The sequence below is a fragment of the Cottoperca gobio genome, chromosome 8 (genome assembly GCF_900634415.1).
Source record: "Cottoperca gobio chromosome 8, fCotGob3.1, whole genome shotgun sequence".
Taxonomy (NCBI): Eukaryota; Metazoa; Chordata; class Actinopteri; order Perciformes; family Bovichtidae; genus Cottoperca; species Cottoperca gobio.
The window spans coordinates 5,508,426-5,530,333 of NC_041362.1; the positions used below are offsets into that span (position 1 = coordinate 5,508,426).

Genomic DNA, 21,908 nt, shown 5'->3' on the forward strand with positions numbered 1-21,908 from the left:
TTGCTAAACTAAAAGCATTCCCATCAGAATGCATGGAAAGTATATCAATGCCCTGATTTGCAGAAGGATTTGATGTACACACCCTGAAAGGCACTCTTTGGGTTGCATTTACTTCCAAAGGGGAAGTTTCTTTTTACAATTTAACTGAGTTACATTACATCATGTATCTTATCCAGAGCGACTATAGTGAACTAGCTACAGGGACAGTCTCCCTGGAGCAGCTCAGGGTTAAGTACCTTGCTCAGGGGTACAATAGTGGCATTGAACTCACAACCTTCTGGTTCAGACCACTAGGCTATCACCACCCACGTGGTGTATGTTAAGTTATTACCGCTTTTATGATTTGATCATTTTTCTTGGTTAACTGAACTATTTCATATTACACAAAGACAGAACTAACAACCCTGCAGAGAAATGTTTTGCTTTTTTACCCGAGACTCATTTAATGTCGATTTCCTCCCTCAAACATTCAGCCACAGCATGTCACTTGCTTTCATTTTGCTTCCATTAAGATGAAAACCACAGGTTACATCAACAAATAAATAGTAAAAAGAAAAGTGTATGGGGTTGTTGCTTAGAGGTAACACAGTGAACATGCTGAAACAATTCAAATGTTACAAAATGAAGACCCTTCACATGCTGTGCCAGAACTTAATTCTCATTTCCCTTGGTGAAGAGATACGCGAGCACTCCAGCCGGGGAGAGGGCGGGTGAAGATTTAGATGTGGGCTTCTATTCAAATACGAAGGTCTCCTTGACATTTTCTGCACTGCGTTGGCTGCTCATCCTTGTCACATTTTCCCTAAGCTGCATACGGGACGGCGCGACCTGTTGACATTTACAAACTCATCTGGCTGAGCGATGGCATTCTATAAAGAGAAACACCTCCACATGTCCCTCCACTGTTTTCACAGCTCAGTTACACGTCATGTTATTGCTTTAAACAAACAGAAGTCAACCTTTGCATGGAGAGAGACGTGTAGTCTCACTCTACCTTTGAAACAGCGTCTCCTGAAAGCTTAGAAACTTATGCAGCAGAAGCACTTCAGCTGGAAGGCTTCATAAAGTGGACTGCACACTGCCACCGGAGGGAGCCCACTGCTCAAATGTGACCAGGTTAAAGTCTGCCCGTGCCATTCTGATAATGCGCTGGATAACAGCCAAGAACAGTGTGGCACATCTCCCCAGGAGCTGGGTTAATGCAGGACATTAAGTGAAATGAGGTGAACGCACAGCACATGTAGTAACAGCAGGGCATGACATAACTGTAAACAGAGTGTGGAGGGTGGTAATGCAAATATCTATTTGTATGCCTTAAAAAGGGACAATACAAATAACAACCCCAAGATCCAGGACATGGGAAGCAAAATGCCCAAAAATACAGAATATTGAATAAATGAAACGGCTTCTTTTCTCTGTATGGAGAAAATACTCGTTCACTTTATTGAGAAAAAAGAAATTGGACATGGATCCAAATGGGATGCAATGAGGAAACTTAAATATGAATATTTGTGCGGGTTTAGCCTCTGCATCGCTCAGGTTTCACGGATGAAGTTTAAAATGGGGCTGTGCGGATCAGCTCATCTTAGTGCTTTTGGTCCAGCGGCTGTGATCTTTAGAAGTCAGGGCCTTCCTTCTTCAGCTTGCTGTAGTCCAAGTTAACTGAGTAAAACTGAGAAGACAAAAACAAATTGTAGCTCAAGAACAGACATTTTACAAAGAAATGCTTTAACAGCAAAAAGTGAGTTCAGGTCACTTAAAGTTTAAAGGTGTGTGGCACAGCATAATATCACAAGTTCCCTTTTATTTTTGATCAAGTGTCGTTAATGACTTCATCAGATTTGTTACTACAAGGCAGCATTAACCAGATTATGTCATTTGATTAATCCAATTGAAGGAATAATCCATGGCTCAGCAACAAGTCTGGCAAAGATCCATGCCATGACCCTTAAATACAACCACCTACACTCTTCAGCACAGAAAAATAAACTTTAACACAGCAGGATTATTAAGATTTGGTGACGGAGGCACACCTTGTACTGATCAGTTGGGCCCAACTTGTCCCAGGGCTCTGGGTTGTTCTTGCGATCCCAGCTGAAAAATCAGTTTATGAAAGATTAACAAACATAGACTTTAACTTCAGTCACCGACATGTAGTAACATATTTAGTTACAGTCAGTTTCTCAATCTCAATAGATGCTCCACACAATTGCTATTTTGGAAAAGGGCAAGTAAAAAGGTCATATATATATATTTTTTTTTAAAAGACACAAGAAGGTTTCCTGTGTTATGACTGGAGTCCTCACCAGACAGCAGGATTTCTCAATGCCAGACGAGCAAGGTACCCCATGGACATGGCTGTCCCTCCAGCGATGAAGACTAAAAGGGGGATCAGCTGTAGGTGACAGACAGGAAGATAAGAAACCTTCATTAATATAAAAGGCCTTAAGGAAGCACAACATCAGTAAATATTGTGCCTGACACAATAGCCGGGGCAAAAACAGCTTTAAAATGGGACTTTGCCCATCAAATAAAACTTGAATAATAATGTTCCCTGTACCTGAAACTATTTGCCCTTGCAGACTACAGCTGTCAAGTGTTGACATCATTATTCTTTATCATCAAATGTAATTTGATTACATCAAATTACAGAGAAGTAGAAGTTATACGTTTACTAATGTCAAATAACAAGTTGTACAAGAAGAAATGGCAAAAATATGATGTTCTAGGAAGAGATAACACCTAGAAATCCTACTTACTAACGCTACCTATTCAGCTAACACGTTAACTAGCACAGGTAGCATATGTTGCTAATAAGCAGTTGCTATCGTCTTGTTGATACATGGTGACCTTATTTGACACCAACACGTCAACATCCAAAAGGTAATGTCACTTGCTACATTAGAAAATTATGTATTAATACATGAATGCTAAATAATAAAAAATAACAGCGAAGCATCATTTCGTGTTTAAAAGGAAATCTCAAAGTCAGTGCGGTCAAAGTCAAAGTGCTAGCTTGCTGAAGCTAGCTAGTTTAGCTAAGCTAGGTTAGCAAAACAGATGAAGTTTTAAACAAAACCGCTAACATTATTCTTTATCGGATATATAACCGGGATATACTTACAGCTGGGTGACTCTTGAGCTGTTTGCTCAGCGTGCTAAGCATTTTGATGCTAGCTGAGGCTGACTTTGTACAGTAATAAACGGATTACGGACAGTCTTGCCAAAACGGTGCGCAATTTAATATGCGAGATCGGGCGGAAGAGAGGCCGGCGGGACCTCACATAGGATGCCAGACATACTGCCTGACCCACGCTGGCGAAAACACATGATTATTAATTATTATATGTAACATTAAGAGCTTTTATTTCATACTGCATGCAATAGAAAAAATAGTTATTTTGTAGGGTTTGATTAATATGAGGTTTTGTCGCTTCAGTTTTTATTCCCACACAGCATTTTATTCTGGCAAAACTAAAGCGATTGAAATAATAATAAATAATCAATTAATATAGCACCTTACAAAATCATAATCACAAATAAAATACAAAATCCAATAAAATGTGATAAAATAAATGCATTATGAAAACTTCATAAAAGTACAAATAAAAGAAAGTATTCAAAACGATATTAAAATAATATAATTGATTATTAGATATACACAGGGAGGAATTAATTCAGTTAAGTGCGTTTTTTAAATTGATTTAAAAGAGGTCAGATGTGCCTGAAATATTGCTACAATTCAACACAAAAACAAAACCAATCCATACATATTACACACATAATTATTTATCAAGTTGTGGAATTAACTTAGCCTCATGTTGCATTAGTTTAATTCTCTATAAATAAATACAAATGCCAACATTTAATGAAAAATAAATAACAAGTCGATTTAATTAATTGATGTCAGAGACATAAAGACAGAAAGAGTTTACTGTCCCCGTCTCTTGCATCAGTGTGAGCAGGTGAACTGTCTGTGTCGCAATGTGACAGCAGGGGGCGCTGTTTCTAAGAAAGTTAATTAGTTTTAATCCTAAAATTTAAGGAGCTGTGCCCTACATTATAAACATTATCCCACCCATTTTAAAACAGCTTTTTTTTTACTATCTATGATAAAAGATGGATTTTGCACGATTAAGCACGATTTTGAAAACAGGGCTCATGTTGTCCAAACACTACACACAAATCACACAAAATGCTAAATTAAACACTTCATTCTCAAAGCTACAATAATTTATGAAAACCAAATTGTATCACCGTATGGCACACACACAGTTTATACAATCGGATTCAGTTTGAACCAGTTACACACTGCTGGGCTCAATCTAAAACACTGAAATGTATCTAATCATATAGTCTGGTGCATACCATGTTGAACTACAATGTGGGTGCAAAGCCGAAAATGTGTTTAGAGTGTAAGTTTCAATAATTGTGCTTTATCTGTCATTTTAGTTTTTTAGCAATTGAAGAAAGATGTAATATCAGAAGTCATTTATAATAAATCACAATTTATTATATTTTGTATTAATCCAAATTCGCAAATAAGCTTTTTTAATTTATTTTTATAAATATAGTAGAGTAAAAAAATACAACCGTCTGAGATGAAGTGCAGTAGAAGTAGCAGAAAAAGGAAACACTGAACGACAGTACAAGTAGTACAGAACATGAGTTCTTAGTTACTTTCCACCATTGTTTAAGTGCCATGTGGTAAAACACTTTGGGAATATACTTTTTAATTGTTTGGCTAACAGACACATAAGCCGCTGGTGGTAATGCATTAGTGTTTGTTGGTTATTGTACAACCATTTAAACAAGCAGCACTCTGATGTGAACCAATCAAGTGAAGTCTGTGTAATAAAAAGAAAGTCACCATGAAATATCACAATTTCCCTTTTATGGCAAGTTATTTTCAACTTGTAGAAAATAAAATCAAAAACAATTCAATTGTAAGGTTGGACATAAAACAACAGGCTACATACAACCGTTTATATTTTATAAATGACATGATACTGGGCTGAAATTAACTGTTTTACATAATCAAGCAACAATTTGTAAACCAAGTGGTGGTGGCAAGTTCACGAGTTGGCCTTTGTTTGGTTTCAATATCCACCCAAGCGAGGATAGCTGGTTTCAGAAACATAAAGATTTGTCTAAATACAGTATTTTCCACACGTCTCTTTCAGCCATTTCAAAGTCCTCCACAAGTGTGTGGTATCTTGTGGTTACAAAAGAAGAAGAACAAGTTAATGGCTGGTCACAGTTCATTCAGGACTTAATCCAAAAGTAAAACGTGTCTCAGTACACAACAGAAGCTTGGCGCTCTTTTAAATACAGTTAAGTTAAACATATCATAGGCACATACAGTATGCCTGTACAGGACGTCTTATGAAAATAAGATACTGGCTATAAAGTGTTTCCATTTGCAATCTTTCTGTCTTTCTCTCCTGGCTCCAGATGTTCCAGATGTTTTAGTGTGTCGTCTTCTTGGGGACTTTGCCAAATTTAGCATCAAATCCGAGACCTAAAGAGGAAAAAGAAATAATAATAATTGCGATTAGGGAGCAAAGGAATGCCTCCGAAGATATAGATATTTTACCTTCCGGATTTAACCAATACAATTAGCAATTAAACCAATAAATACATTAAATCATGTGCGAGTGTTATATTTACTGACTCCCCTTCAGCTCAACTCTCAATAAATAATTTACCACTCAACCAAATGGTTTGCGTGGGAAGCCTAAGTATTCCCCTAATGGTCCTAATTGTTTGTTATAACAAAACACACACAGCAACCGTCTCAGGCTACAGCTTCAACCATGTTTTTGCAATCATTTGCTAAAATCATGTTCCATCATCAATTTTAAATTGATACACTGCAGCGTAAATCCAGAGAGAGCAACAGATCGTTCTACGAGAATCAACTCTCACCGAGGAACACCAGGATGGTGCCAAACCACTGCATCCCGGTCATCACGTTGCCAAACAGAAGAACGGAGCCGAGGATTGTGAAGAACTTCCTGGTGGTGGTGACGATGGAGCAGGTCAGAGGCCCGAAGTACACCACCGTCATGAAGATGAAGGTCTGGGGAGGGGGGGGGGGGGAAGACGCATTAAAGTAATCATCTTGATTTTCATTCATTGAAATACTGATGAAAATATTGCAATGTATTGTATAAAGTAATAAAGTATTGTAACATAATATCAGCATCCAATCAGATCACAGGTGCACACAGGATGATCCCCCAGTATTCTGGGATGTGTACTATTAAACCAGTAAGCGAGGGTGTTGCCCGATCGCCCAGGACTAAAACCTGAAGGATTGACACTTTGAGGAATGTCATTTTTGATACGCACGGTCATCTGTAAGCATTTATTACAAGAACCTTTATCAAAGTAAAGAATATCTTCCAACGGTGCAACACTTCTTCTTTTTTACCCATCATCGCATCCAATTATTTTTCCACCCACCTGGCCTAAAGCGCTGGTCAGTCCAAACAGAACTATATTGTAGATGATGCTCGGGTGGCGTTCAGTAAAACTCAGAAAGTCCCAGACCTCCCCGGTCCACAACACCGCTGAGAGGAAGAAAAACAATAATGTCATATCAAAAACAACTCAGTAATGGAACACAATGTCACATTTCGTTGCATTATCCTTGGCACTGGTGTGCTGACAAAATCAGATTACAGTGTTGACAGTGTGGGCACACGGCTCCACCAAGTGGTGCGATGCAGTAACAACAGTTAGATGAAGCTCTCGTGTGGGGGGGGGGGGTGTTATGGATTGGTGGGAGTGGAGCTATAAGAATACCTTTATATCTTCGGCAATACCAGCGCTTCAAAGCTTATCGACTTCTAATAAAGAAAGGTAGCAGCAGTGTCTTTATGCACGTGCAGAAACTAAACTCTGAAGGCTTTCTAATGCAGCCTGCAACACAAGTTATCACCTTCGAACAAACAAATATAGAGTTTTATTTGATGTTTTATGTGGTCTATGAAAGTGTGAAGCAAGATGTGCAGGAGAGATGGACACTTAACGGAGAGATAGCAGGCACTGCCAATTAGTTTAGTTCTAAGAGCGATAACAGTCTCTCAGTTCTCACACTGGCTTTAACCTTTGATCTTTATCTTTCAGACCATTAGCATCTTATTCTAGAAAGCCCCTCGTTATATTGCATCTGTTTTATGTGCCTTACTCTTCACTATATTACGGCAACGGACGACTTTGGCGGTGCAGGATTGCTTATCTATAAAGATAAGACCGAACACTTCGCTTTGACTGAATTAATGAGTTTTTGGCTCCCGAGAGAAAAGTGTTCACCTTTTCTTAAAGAGCCTCTAACGCTGCGGATTATTGGTTTTTGTTTTGGGGTTTTATGTATTTGGATTACCATGAGCGTCTGCGTCTCAGCAGCTTTTCACCCTGACTTTATTGTGACAATACAAATCCACGCAGCTAATAATGAAAATTACATTTTACAGCACAGCGACGATATAATTCAGCCGTTGATACTAAAACCCCTTAAAAAGTGATATCGCTGTAAACAATGAACAAGCAGATGAACGAGACGGCGTGGAAATAAAAGCTGTCAATTTGTATTTAAGAGACGTTAATTCACCGTCAGCTCAGATCATTTTAGACCCTTTCAGACGTGCCAGAGATGTTTTACAGTAAATGTGCAAAGTATCCTGTGTGATGTGGCACTAATGAGACAAGAACAAGTTTTAGCTCAAGAAAAAGAAACGATGTGCCACTGAGTGCCAGGAAATACAGACACTGCACCAGTTTAATCACTTTAATGTAAAGACCATTTGCAACGGGTTTAAGTGTATAAATGAACATTACAGTGTAGGGCTGTACGGACCAGTTCCAAGCTTTATTAATAACGTTGACATCCAATTAGAAATCAACAATCAAAAGCTGCGTAGCTTCTTTTTTTTGCGTTTAAACAAAGTTGCAGATAAAGGCTACACTAATATTATTATTATTACTATTATACGAACTGTGGAGTTGACTTCCACTGGTGGCTGCGTACCATTGTTCACTTTATTAAAGCTGTTTTATTCTTTCTAAATACGACGACCTCAAAGGAAGCTTTGATCAAATAAAAACAACGTTCAGTATAGCTCTATTATGATCTTACAAAAAGAAACAACAAATGTTCAAACCTTTGCTTTCTGACGATTTGCAATAGCTTTGCGACAGGACGCTCAGTGCACCAGTGTTTCAGTCGGCTGTGTTTTGGCAGCACTGAACCGTATCAAGGTGATTTTGCTCATTAGTTTCTCCTCTCTGGCGGCAGCTGTGCCAATCAGTGAAATGGTCCGGTGTAGTTTTGGTTGGAATGAAACCCCTCAATGCTTCCTGGCACTTCACGACACACATTCGGTGAGACAAGAGTTTGGCAGAGTAATGTGGACTCACCTATACCCAGCACCAGAGTGGACCACATGTTGATGTTCAGCATCATGTAGTTGGCACTCGTCTGAAAGCGAGCCCTCATGTGATCCTGCGCCACACCAGTCAAACCGTCCAAAGTCAGCGAGACCAGCTACAACACAGCGAAACACAGCGAAACACAGCGCCAAGCCATGAGACAAATGTCATGGAAATGTCACAGTAACCATGGCTACAGTGGGGAGACACAGTGAGATCGGCACCATACGGCGTACAAGTAGGGATGCACCGATTCATCGGCTGAACATCGGTGTTGGCGATGTTTATTTGTTGTGTCGCATCAATTTCTCGATGTTGATTTTTACAAATACCGTGTGGCAGAGTTTATTATTATTTATTACACGTTTCAGAGAAAGATCAGCGACAAGAACAAATAATCTGTGTAAATCTGTTTCATACATTTGGATGATTGAACTTGTGCTCATTCAAAGATCGTGTAATGAAATACTGAATGACTTATTAAAATGTTTTTATTATAATAAAAGGTTGTGTTTGTTTGCCTGGGACAAAAGGGGAATAAATAACAACAACAACAACAACAAAAGAATTGTTTTTAATAATATCGGTGCATCCCTAGATACGAGCGAAGTGGGTGGAACATAAAGCTGTTAACTCACCAACAGAATCTCTCCAAACCCAAACACGTGGTCATCTGCAACAGCCGAGCTCTTATTGGGTTTGTAGAGGAACAAGGCCACACCGCTCACAATCAGCAGCACACACAGATACTTAGCCAGCGGGTACTTCTTCCTCAGTATCGTCACACCGAGGATCATCACTGCAACAACACAACAACAGCATGATGGACAGGGGGGTTTTTTTTAAACCATGGATCCCAGAGTGACATCTCTAGTATTTGAGGTAATCCTACCCTGGATACAAAATGTCAGGAGTTCACCCCTGAGAGTGGAAAATATGGATTGTGAAATGGTGCGGGTGTGTGTGTGTGTGTGTACATGTAACAAGAGATAACAAAGCTGTAAGGGGCGAGATATCACAGAATATACTGTAACAAGCCACATGTGCACTCAACGCCACACATGAAAAGAATTAGCTTACGCAATGTGTCCTTGATCAGTTTAGAAAGATATCAGAATCTCTCTTATTCGTCATGTACCACACACACATCTGACTGGAGTGTGTGATGCATGTACATCAGCACTTTACATTATGAGACCTGGCAGCTTCTGACACAGGTCATAGCTGAGTGTTTTTACCAACTCTTTGGGATTGTGTATTATAAAACCACAAATATTCAGGCAGTCATTGCATGTTACGATATGTCGGCAGAGAGCCAACTGACCGAGGTAATATCAGATTTACCTGGTATGGGCTTGCAGGATTTCCCCAACACCTATCAACAACAAAAACATTGCTTTGGAATACGATGGCACCAAGCATGAACAAATCCATACAAGAATCATGTTAACCAATTAACTTCGCCCCATCTCAAAAGGGCAGACTCACCTGTGTGGGGTAGTTGACGTACTGAAGGGCAGAGTTACTGGACACCATGGCTCCAAGATAAGAGAGGGAACACAGCCCATAGAGCCAGCTCTTGGTGTGATCCGGCTTGGAGCCCTCAAAAAACTGGATCACTGTTGATGAAGAGGAAGAGTTGGCTTCAGAAATACATTTTGGATTTTCTTTTGTATATATTAACCATCAGTTTTTGTGCTTTTTCTGTGCAGCAAATATACTCACAGATCTTAGCAAACAGAGCACTGACAATGCACTGGATGAGGACCAATGTCCGGGCGAATACAAACTTCTCCTTTTGGTCTCCCTGACCATAATCACCTCGAGTGCTGGAAGAGTGAGAGAGACAACACAGTGTTCAGTGCAACATATCACAGACAATCTGAATTTGAGACTGACGTAGCCTACAACGGACTTCTTGGCAGGAGCATGGGTGGTTATAGGTTAAAGAGTGGAGTGCTTTCATGAGTCTCCAAGCTATGAAAAGGCCCCTCAGAAAGGAGAGACCAAAATGCATTAAATTACAACTGACAGGGTGGGGTGGTGGCATTTTGTTTAGGGACCAAGAATCTTTAGCAGCTTGCTTGCATCAATGGGCAATAGTTGCCAAGAACTCATAGGAAACAGTTATGTCAATATTTTCTATGAACAATATATAATGGAAAGCTAATCATTTAGGTTTGTGAGAGGGCTGCTTGGGTGAGACACTAGTTTTGCGTCAACATTTTGAAACCAGATATGATCCCTGTCCCCTTCACTGACAACATACCATCTGTGTCATGCCTCTATGTGACATGAAATACAAACTAGGCTCCTCTTACTTTATTTACTCTCTCTAGAGAAACACAAATAACCACTATGACTTGTTTTTTGTATTTGTTAATCAAAGTATGAAAGGCAATGTTTGCTGTAGCACATAACACACACCATCTATGAGGGATAATGACACACTAGCTTTAGTGAGCTAGTAATAGAGATCACCTGCTCAATGGTAGAACTTCAGGACTGTCACGCGGAACTTCATTTAAAAATCCGACAATTTAATATAAGATTTGCCTTTTGCATTGGTAAAGTCAACGTTGTATAATCTCGAAAGAATTTGCATAACGACTAGTTTGAAAGCACTAGCATATGCTGTAAACTGTAATGCATTGCCTATAGCTATGTCAAACTCAAACACAGCTCCTATTGATTCAGGAACTGTTGACATGCAAGCAAACATTAAAAAAGGTATATTTTTGAATGGAGTTTGGTACAGGACAGAACGACATTCAGCAACATAAACAAAGCAAGTTAACTGGCTAAGTGTCACTTACATAGTCTCCTGTAATATTCCGTAGTAAAAGTAACACACGAAGACTCCGAGGAAGCAAACGATGAACCGCATCCGCATATTGTCCCACATGGAGGCGGGCTTCCCAGCTCCCTTTCCCGCAGCCATGCTATCGTCCACCAGCCCGGGTATGTTAACCGACACCGCTCCGCTACCCGCTCCCCTCACACCGACGTCCCGCTCCACTATAGCCGACGTAACGAGCCCGGAAATGGTGCTCACGTTTGCACGTTAGTTGTGGATTCTGTTTTTCCTTCAAAGCGTCTTGTTTACAGTTAATTTGCTGGCTAACAATACCCTGGAGCTGCACGTACAGTTAGATATCATGACATGTGTTTGTTTCGTATCATTCTGATGTGTAATGTCTCCTCCAGGACAGCTGTGAAGTCAGAAGCATCCCGGTCCCACCTCGGTGTCTGTCCCGTCAGCAGAGTACAGTTCGTGTTTTCATAGAGAAATTAAAGCCTATATTTAATGGGGGAAAGCGGTCGCGTCAGGAAATTGCGTTTTATAAAAGGACCTCAGTGGTGTCAGCAGCTAAGCCTGCACAATTACAATTAAATATTTAACACAAATTAATTATGGTTTGTCGGTAGAGATATGCAGATCGTTACCAAAGTAAATTTAGCAATACTACATTAAAAAAATACTCAATTACAAGTAAATGAATCAAAATATACTTAAAGTGAAAGTACTTATTATGCAGAATGAAGATATGAAGATTCATATTGTAATTAGTGATGTATAAAAATGTCCATTGCTTAAATGTAGCAGCTGGTAAAGGTGTAGGTAATTTAAATTACTGCTACATAATGTATCTCTAAATCTGCAGAGTAATTTAAGTTATCAAATAAATGTAGTGGAGTTAAAAGTACAATATTTTCCTCCAACATGTTGTGGATAAAGTAGCAGAGAAGACTCTAAATTTGGACAGTACTTGAGTAAATGTACTTCGTTACTTCCACCACTGCAGAATAATATAACTTTAACTTTCATATGTTGTAAGGCAGTTGTAAAGGCAGCCATTACAAAAAAAATGAGGTCCTTCCTTGGAAAAGTCGCGTGCCTTTTTCTCGTCCTAGGATGTGGATTAAATGCATTGGTCCATGTAAGGCAATAGAGTTCCTCTCTCGACCAATTACAAAACAGATTAGGCTGGAAAAAGGCAGTGCTTTGATTTTAAAACCGCAAATCCACGTGTCAAAGGCAAGCAGCAACAACAACAAGAATGAAACCACAGGAATTATAAGTAGTGGGATTTAAACGCCCAGAAAATCTGTTTATTATATTTTATTCCCAATGGCAACAGCATATTAGACATTAAAGGTATGAAAAGGGTGCATAATCAGGTCTGACAAATAATACCTATTATTTCAACTATAGGTATGTTTTTCTTTAATCAGTGTTGCATAGAATCATACTGAAAAATACAGTGTTGTATCCATTTGAACATTAACTTGAGCAGAGGGAATCAACCTCCTCCGTATAAGTGAATATTGAAACCGTTAAAGCTTTCTGGCCAGAACCACGTGGTCCAAAGAGGCTCAGATTGACCCAAAGAAAAAAAAAAATTCAGTTTGACTCTCTTAAAAAGTTGACAAAATTGCAAAAGTTTGGTTAAAACAATGCCCGTTGTAGGCAAGTAAAGCTAATCGAACATCAATACCTGCTTAGAAATCATTAAAGTATAAACAGAAATACAGGTTTACTAAAATAGTATCACCAGCTTCTCTAAAAATATATAATAATAATAATAATAATAATGTAGAAAAACAGGCCACTATTAAACTATGGGCCAAAAAACATTTCTTTTCAACCAACAGATTTCAGGAACACACCCATCAAATACTTTGTATCTCAAAACAAGATGAAAGTTAATCTAAAAACGTAACAATTCTTTAAATCAACAGTAAAGGATAGTAAGAAAGTAATACTCGTGTGTTGTAAGTGCTTAGGTTTTTAAATCTGAATTCACTTATTTTGACATTAAAAAATGAAAACATCCATAGCAGACTGCAATCTGTGTCTGAACCGCTGACACAACAACTAAAACAATATTCAGTTTTATCAAAAACAACAACGTCAATAACTCAGTCAGCCGAACTTCAGTCCTGTAGTTAAACCATAGCCCACATGGGGCAAAACTAAGTGCTGATGAGGTAAATATAATCTTAAACAAAGCATCCTGCAGGTGGAAGTAGTCAGTAAAACTGACAGAGTTCAGGTAAGTATGAGTCTCTTATTTTGATCACAGTGATCATGGCACGTTACAGCAGTGGCATTTAAAACATATCCAGTTGAATGCAGGTTCTGACAGTGTTGTTTAGTCCTGAGAGGAGGCTACTACATGCCCAGGTGCCTGGTAGGAGAGGCCTGACCTGGGCAGCCGGTGACCGGAGAGACTGACAGGCCACGGAAGAGGAGATCCATGGAGGGCAGGAGGGGCTTCAGGAGGCTGACGGGGCAGAAAGCGGAGCCTCCATGGGGGGTGAAGTTGACTTTATTGGGGTCAGGGCAGGATGGCTGGAGGACAGGCTTATCCTGAGAGGCGGACCTGCAGGGAAAGAGATGGAGAGAGGAGTTGGCATCAACCCAGGATACTGGATCACCAGGGGCTCCGTGACACACAGATGTGCATGTTGGCCCCACAGGGACGAGGAAATGCATGATTACATCATCTATGCATGATGTTTTGGTCTGTTAACTTACATCGCCTCCTCCCACGCTCGTACTCGCTCGCAGCCTTCTGGCGGCTCGCGCTGGAAGAAGTAGGTTTTGTTGGGACGAGGAGTGGAGGAGCCGGGGCGGCAGCAGAGGAGGATCCAGCGCAAAGGAAGGGAGCGGCGTCGACGGAGCGGGACACAGCGTATCACAGTCCACCAGCTCTGCATTGGAAGGACAGAAAAATCCAAAACGTTCGTTAAAAATGTGAAAATTACGCAGAGCTGTTTAACCACAAAACATGTAGAGTCGTCTCACCTGGCTCTCCAATGGAACAGGGAGACTGTGATGGAGACAGAAGAGATGGGTTCAATGGAGAAGGGGAGTTTGAAGGAGACAGAAGCGATAGATCTAGAGGACAGGGGGACTGAGAAGGAGAGAGGAGGGAAGGATCCAGATCCAGGGGGCCCGGGGAGGGCTCACTCTGAGAGCCACTGCTGCATCTCTGGACGGGGACGGGGGCCCGGTGGCCATCCGGGATATCCAAAATCTGGAATATTCAGGAGGAAACAAGCGAAGGGGTCAGAGCAGCTAAAGAAACAATACAGGGCAGAGTTCTGTCGGCTTTACTTTCTGGGTTTACTACACAAAGGATGTGGGTTAAGCTTTTTAATTCAACTTTCTACCGAATTTTCCATACTCGTTGTCGGTCAGGCTCTGATCTTGAATTTGCATTGTATCGCTGGCTGGCCTCACCTCGTGCTGATCGTCAGGTTTCTCAGAAACAAACACTTCTTCCAGCTCCAAGTTGATGCCTTCAACGCTACGTCGCAGCTGTGGGGCGAGTCTGTTCAGCGGCAGGGTCTGCAGAAACACAAGTCAAATTCAGCGGTGTATTTAAATCAACACTCGTGCAAAATTGTGTTTGGGCGTCTGGTTTTAAACTTCCCGTGTTTAAAGTGTACACTACAAGCACATAATTGCTTTTTTTATTCAATATGAAAAATGGAAATTTCTCCACATTATTTGTAATCACATCAAATGCTCCCCTCAATACTCCGTGTTGAAACTGACTCCTGCTTTATGTTGGTTTACATATTAACCAACAGCTGCTGCGTGCGCTGCTTCAGTTAATGCTGAAAACACAGAGAAACACTGAGCCTGTATTCAAACACACCGTCAGGTTTGTTCAGAGGTAGTACAAGCAAAGGAAGGGTTTTCAGCAACATTGACAATTAGTGCTTTATTTTAATGCTGTTTCCATCTTATGTTACATTCTATGTATTCTATTTCATCTTATTTTATTTTATTAATTTGTCATTCAATTTCTGCTTCTATGTTTATTCCATGTCTATTTTCCTATTATTATATTAGAATTATATATTATAATAATAATTATTATTATTATTATAGTATAGACATGCCAATGTCTGTCTTAAGACTTTGCCCTCGTTACAGTATGAAATGCTCCGGATGGTCTGTGACAGCATGGCAGTAACACAGGAGACGTGATGACAGCCGTTCCTAAGAAAAGCACCACTGTTTTTTTATATCCCTGTTACTAAGCGCTTCCTAGTCTGCCTGTGGAAGACAGATTAGCATCAGTAGCAGTAGTCATAACTTTGTTCTCTTCGTCTTTCCCTCACACGTCATTAACAGACAAAAGAGCAATGGGTTACCTGAGTGATGCCTGCTGCATGACCTGTTGGCAGGGGGTGGGGGGGGCGCTCATACCCTGCTGGGGGGGGAACGTGGCGGGAGCGCTTCTGCAACTGGTTCCTCAGTTTGGCCACCTGAGGGCAGAGAGGAGAGAGAAATGATTCAGGAGTCTCTACAACTCGTTCTGGAAATGGAAAGGTTACTCTCTTTCCCCTCAGGGGGCTGTGAGTGCTTCATGCTGTCAGTGCGGAATAAAGGCTGTGAGCAGTTGTGGAATGTAACTAAGTACATTTACTCAAAGTATTCCAAGTATTTTTGTGTTATAAATTCCCCTACTTCTTAAATTAAATACAGTTTACTTGAGTTAAGGATCTGAATACTTCTTCGGTGTGAGTAAGAGTGATAAACTGAAGCACTTGCCTCCCTCAGGTGCTCTGCACTGCCCCACGACGCCGAGCGCTTGTGTCCGCCGGCACTTCTCCTTCCCCGCGTCTCCTCTGCCCAGGAACTTGGAGTCTTTGAAAAAGATATTATTACAGTGTTGTGAATAAAGAGTTCAGTGTTTGTCTAACAAACCTTTAGGGGCTGTGGTACCATTCCAGCTGACCTCTTTGTGGCCTCTTACATTTTCTGTTAAACCCAGTGATCTCAAATCAACACTACAAGTTGTTGCGAGTACAACACAGAAGTGGAGCCCCACAGCTGTCTTGCACACCTGGCCCACAACAGCTGTACAGAGGACGTCGACGAGAAAACCACCCTGAGCTGCAAAACAGCCCCGCTTCTACACACACATGAGAAGCATCCAAACCACATCATTGTAAAAACTATAAATACAGTGCAAGTATCCACATTCAACACCCCAGTGCACGCACGCACGCACGCACACACACACACAAACTGCAACCTTGTTATTCATAAAGTCACATACTGGAAAAGAAAAACAACTAACACTCGCACTGCACTTCTTCTTTTGTCAACCTCAACTCCTGAACTGCCTACTTTCACTCATGTGAACGTACCGATTTCTTCACTTTGACTCTGGATTTTCTACCAGAGGGAGTCGGGTTGGCCGCTCCCGGCTGTTGGTTGGAAGCAGACGACTGGCAGCTCATCCTCACCAGGTGAAACCCAGGTTGAGTTGACCCTCAGGCTCAGATACTCACAGTTCTTGCGCCTCCAGTCAACTGCTTCACACACTTAAAAACAAAGCTGGAGCCCATGCCGATCATGAAGGCTTCTAACGTTACATATTTAGCTCTCTCCGCCTGCAGGAGGGCCATGTCATGGTTTTCCGTCCCCAAAACAAGACCTGTTCTTTAGGTGTCCGCCTCACAACTCAGAGAAATCTTTGTGGTGCCATAACTGCCTGCAGTGAAAACACACACACCATGTTGTCCCTGTCCAGTGGACTCATACGTAATGCATCGCCTGGCTAAATAAGTCAGAACGCGGCATGGGTCAGTCATACAGTGACATCGGTGTAGAGTTACAGCTGCCAACCCCCCCCCAATCATCTAACACCAACAACCCCACTCTGCCCAAAACATGAACATGGGATACAACAACTATAAAAAGACTCAAAGGTAGCAGAACATTTGGCTAGTGTTTCCAGCTTGGACGGCTCATTAACGTGCACTTCATTCTTGTCTGCAATATGGCCAATAGGTTTATTTTGACTATTAATTAATTTGTCAATTATATTTTAGACTGAAATCAAAGAGAAGCAGGGTCCATAAAGTTATTATCTGATCTGTTTTTTCTTTGTATATGCGTTACTAGAAGCGATTGATAATGTGTGATGATAAGAAAGTTCTTTCTTGTAATCCCATGTGGGATCAGTCATGGTTTGGCACGACAAAGAAATAAAAATCTGACTGACTGACTTTAATATAATAATAATGTTAACATCTCCAGAGAATTTATTTTTGTCCAATTTGCAGGAAAATGGATGAAGTGCAATGAAGAATGGAGCAAACAATCAGTTATATCATCTCAAGTAACTCAGAGGAACTGTGGCAGAAGGAGGTGCTGAGTGGGGCGGCGGTGTGTGTGTGTGTGTGTGTGTGTGTGTGTGTGTGTGTGTGTGTGTGTGTGTGTGTGTGTGTGTGTGTGTGTGTGTGTGTGTGTGTGTGTGTGTGTGTGTGTGGTTGAGGAGAGTGCTGGGGGATGGGGTGTCTGTATAATGAGGTCAGGAGGGGTCTGTTCCTCACAATGGAGGCAAAGGGGGTTCGTTCGGGTTTTAAACTATGTCAGGAGCGAAGACGAAGCTGCGGAGCTTGGAGATGTTGGTCGGGGCTTTTGTGCACTAGTTAGGAGCCGATACAGTCGAGGGGGGAGCGAGGGATAAACAGCGGAGTTTAAATAAGAACAAAAACGACTATTTCCAGTTGGCTGCCTTCCACACGCAGCGTCGAACTGGAACCACCAGACACCTGCAGAGCCAACATCAGATATCTTGTCCTCTATAGAAATCCTTAACATACAGATAAAACATTTGGTCTCCTGTCTGCTGTGTTTCTGCTTCGTGAAGCAGCAGGTTACATAGTGAAAGGGTTCTCACACAGACTGCCACTCATTTAGACCCGGTTTTGTTAAATTACAGAGATTACACCAAAGGTATCATCACTAATTTGACATTGTCCTGATATATTAATATTCACCTGTGTGGCTTTGTCATTGACACAGGTAACAGCCGGGCTCTCTGCCTCTTTGGGCCAATGTCCCTGCAGGTAGGGTGCGACGATGGCGTCCAAAGAAAGAGTTCGGCGGATGGTGGGTTTCGGTGGGCGAGCTGTCGTCCTGTCAGCTTTTAGGAACAGAAATAAAACACATTGAAAAAGGAATACATCACCAACAAAATGACCATTTATATATCAATTACTCACTCCGGGTCACCTTGTGTTTGTGAATAAAACCTTGTTTTTCTTGCATGTCTCCACGGTGAACAAATAATCCAAGAATGGAGAAAAATACTTGATGAATTGAAGTTTTGATATAGTTCTGCTGCTGTTAAACGTGGTCTCTATTTACTTTAGCTCACCAAGACTTTGCTCAGTTTTTAGATTCTTCGCTACCATGGAGGCATGGCAGAGAAACAGGGTTTCCTTCAACAATTCAAGGTAACGTAAAGCCAGCGAGTTTATGTCTGGGTTGTGTAAACCTTAATTCAGTACCTGTCAGAACAACGTCTGTTCTGCAGGAGTTATACAAACTCGTGCCTGTGTGATCACGTTTAGCTTAACATGTAGGCTAGGAGTATAACAATTCTCTTTAAGAGCCTAAACAGTATTTTAACACCAAAGCAAACAATTGCTCCCAGGCTTCCTCCCCACAAATAAGCATGGCGAGTGTGGAGTTTTGTGTGCGCATGTTGGCAACTCTTTGTAATCTCTGGCAGGTGTGGGCCATGCCTTTGACCTGGAGCAAAGCCATCTAACTACACAGTACTGGCAACAGACACCAAAGGCTACAAGTATATCTCCCACCAAAACACACACACACATACACACACACACACAGTATGTTGTCATGTTGCAGGGCAGACGGGCCGGATGTATAAATAAACACGACTACATGCAGATGTGACTTGCATGGATACAGTTAAAGTAAAACAAAGAGGCTTTGAAAGCTGCCGCTGTGTTAGCGTGAAGCATGCAGCAGAGATCCCACAGGTTAGAGTGCAAAGGGGCGACGGAGTGTCCAAATAACATTATGAGAACAGTGTTACGTTTCAGGGGTTAGCTGCAGCCTTCAATGTTGACTTAACTTTCTCAAAGTATGTTGGAATTTTACTTTTAGACCCCAATTCAAGTAAAAAGTTTGAGTTATAGTTCCCTAAGTGAACATGAGGAGTGTGGCCTTTGCAGTCATCAAATCAAATGTGCTTCTTTATCATCATAGTATAGTATAGTCATAGTCAATAGTTGGTTTACATATCTCACCTTAAGTGTTGTGAGTCAATCATTTCTGTAGGAGTTTAAATGGACAAATTTATTAATTCCAAAATGGCTTCATCAACCCTTTTTTCATAGAGTTTTGTGACTGATGTTATACAATTTCCTTTAGGGCTGCACCCAACTAATGATTATTTGCATTATTGATTAATCTACTGATTAATTTCTTGATTAACCTATTAGTGTTTAGTTTTTGTTTTTCAGAGCCCAATTGTTTTGTCAAAAAAATCTAAAAAATATTGAATTTACAATGATGTTTGACATATTTGCTTTCATTTTGAATTAAATGACAATCAAGATAGCTTCTGTATTGATTAACCGACTAATTTTTTAGCATCTAATTTCATTCGTGATACAATAAAGAAAAAGAGAAGTGATAGGGAGAAATATATAAATGAAACACTTGACCATAACATCATTTCTGAGTCAGATATTAATCATGAAATGGCACCAAACAAACTTTTAAACACTGGACCACATGGAAGTGCACGCAGGTTTCACCCCCCCTCCTCCAGACTGTGTATTTACCCGTCTTGCCCTCCCTGCAGAGGAGCGCTGAGCCCCTCTGGAGCTGGTATGGGACTGTGGCTCTGAGGGGCTGCATGCTGGGGTTGCTGCACCCCCGAGGCGCTCCTCCACTTCTGCCCGACATCCCCCACTCCGAGCTCCGCTTATGAAAACACACACACGGCTGTTCTTCTCTTCCGTCGTCCACTGCAACTGTGCGCGGTGCTGCCTTTCTTTCTGCCCACATTCAGTTCATGCACAGTGATGATCCAAAACTCTGATCGGGCCTCTTGTTGAGCCCCAAGCTTGATATTTCTTCTGTGATAATGACCATGATTTGTGTTGCTTCACTTTCGGGTAGAAGGAGCAGAGACGAGCTGAGTGCAGATATGCGCAGTGTGAGGAGCAGAGACGACTCACATCGCTGCTTGTGCAAAGTGACAACACAACAGCTCGACTCAAACTGTGTGCAACTATCTCGTGCACTATATGATTCCAAGAGAGGGCGATCTGGTTGGTTGCTGCAGAATACTACTGAGGACTTATTGGTCATCACACCCATCTGTTTCCTAAAGGGACTACCCCCCCCCCCCACACACACACACACACACACACACACACACACCCCTTCAAAAAAAAAAAAAAAAACTTAAAGCTCCCATCTACTTATTGAGATTTTGTTTTTCATGATGGCCCCTCCCCTTCAAACCTCAAACCCACGTCCAAACCTACGTCTAGCTCAGAGTGTGTGTGGCTGTGTGCGTGTGGTCTTCAAAGTGTGGTTCAGGGACCCCTAAGGTCACTACAGTTGCTCAGAAGGTCCAAACTTCACTAATATACTTCCAGCTTCTTAAATGTGAATATTTTCTGGTTTCTTTACATCTCTATGATAGTAGACTGGATATATTTGTGTTGTGGACACATTTTCTGACATTTTAGGTGGCTTTCCTCACTTTGATGGATATTATTCTACTAGTTATATATTAGCTACATGAGCCACAAACACAAATTAAACTCTAACTGTATAAATATTGTTTGCAAAATGACCAAAAGGCTAAAAGGTACAACAATTTATATCATGACACACTACAGCACGTATATCATTATAGAATAATGAAAAATGAATTGTGTGGGTGTGTAGGTGTTTCACACAGCCATTTCAGGAGCATGAATAAAGCATTCTGACACTCTCTGTTGCTCTGCTGGCAGTGGGGGGATGTGGTGCTCTCTGAAAGGCGCCGTGGCTAAGAGAGTGAGGGAGAAGCAAGCCAGGTCCCCGATGAACAACATGGTAACGCTCTTCTACGCTCTGTCAGTGCAGAGACCGTGATCAATCAGCAGCAACAACTGGGGGGAAACGAACATAGAAACCGACAACATCCTGATTCTGTTACTGTTACGATTTTCTCCCTTCTTCATGAGGAGGTCAGAGGTCATGGTATGTTATACAATTGCAGCCATATGTGGTTGGGGCCTCAGCATTTTGACAATGGACACTTTAGCGGGATGGGTGCTTGCAACTGAAACGTTAAGTCTGCAGTCACTCAAAGAATATTTTCATCCGTCTGGAGGAAATCTTTGTGTCGTCAAACCTGACCTAGTTGCTTAAAATGTAATTAAATTGATCTTATGTTTTATAATTTAGCTTCCTATAACTTTTCCCTCAAAGGAACTCAGTTTGTTCTTAGGAATTAATAAGCATTTCGGACATTCATGCAATATGTTACACTTTAATGTTAAACCACAAGATGGAGCCAGAGCACGTGTCCCATGCAACTGGCTGCTCCCTGCCCCTCTCCTTAACCTCTTGTTTTAGAACCATTAAAAATCATTGCTAGTGTTATCTTTTGTGTATT

At 41.1% G+C, this 21,908-nt stretch overlaps 3 protein-coding genes across 3 annotated transcripts; all 3 read right to left on the bottom strand.

Annotated features, from left to right (window-relative positions):
- Nucleotides 1-1,414: 1,414 nt before the first annotated feature.
- Nucleotides 1,415-3,285, bottom strand: ndufa4a (NDUFA4 mitochondrial complex associated a). The gene is made up of 4 exons (XM_029437864.1): nucleotides 3,125-3,285; nucleotides 2,307-2,395; nucleotides 2,034-2,094; nucleotides 1,415-1,672 (listed from the first exon to the last, which is right to left on the bottom strand). Exons 1-4 carry the CDS (start codon nucleotides 3,164-3,166, stop codon nucleotides 1,616-1,618), a joined length of 249 nt encoding a protein of 82 aa, XP_029293724.1. The 5' UTR covers nucleotides 3,167-3,285; the 3' UTR covers nucleotides 1,415-1,615.
- A 1,589-nt stretch (nucleotides 3,286-4,874) lies between these two features.
- On the bottom strand, nucleotides 4,875-11,761 carry slc35b1 (solute carrier family 35 member B1). Its single transcript, XM_029438600.1, has 9 exons — nucleotides 11,253-11,761; nucleotides 10,162-10,265; nucleotides 9,925-10,055; nucleotides 9,781-9,811; nucleotides 9,075-9,235; nucleotides 8,425-8,551; nucleotides 6,469-6,575; nucleotides 5,929-6,082; nucleotides 4,875-5,521 (listed from the first exon to the last, which is right to left on the bottom strand). The coding sequence occupies exons 1-9, from the start codon at nucleotides 11,375-11,377 to the stop codon at nucleotides 5,469-5,471; spliced, it is 993 nt and encodes a 330-aa protein (XP_029294460.1). The 5' UTR covers nucleotides 11,378-11,761; the 3' UTR covers nucleotides 4,875-5,468.
- Nucleotides 11,762-12,512: 751 nt separating this feature from the next.
- fam117aa (family with sequence similarity 117 member Aa) lies at nucleotides 12,513-20,561 on the bottom strand. The gene is given in 9 exon segments (XM_029437892.1): nucleotides 12,513-13,823; nucleotides 13,979-14,076; nucleotides 14,078-14,154; nucleotides 14,249-14,480; nucleotides 14,687-14,794; nucleotides 15,610-15,723; nucleotides 16,010-16,105; nucleotides 18,253-18,398; nucleotides 20,074-20,561. Coding segments are annotated over 9 exon segments (1,308 nt in total). The 5' UTR covers nucleotides 20,300-20,561; the 3' UTR covers nucleotides 12,513-13,612.
- Nucleotides 20,562-21,908: the final 1,347 nt, after the last annotated feature.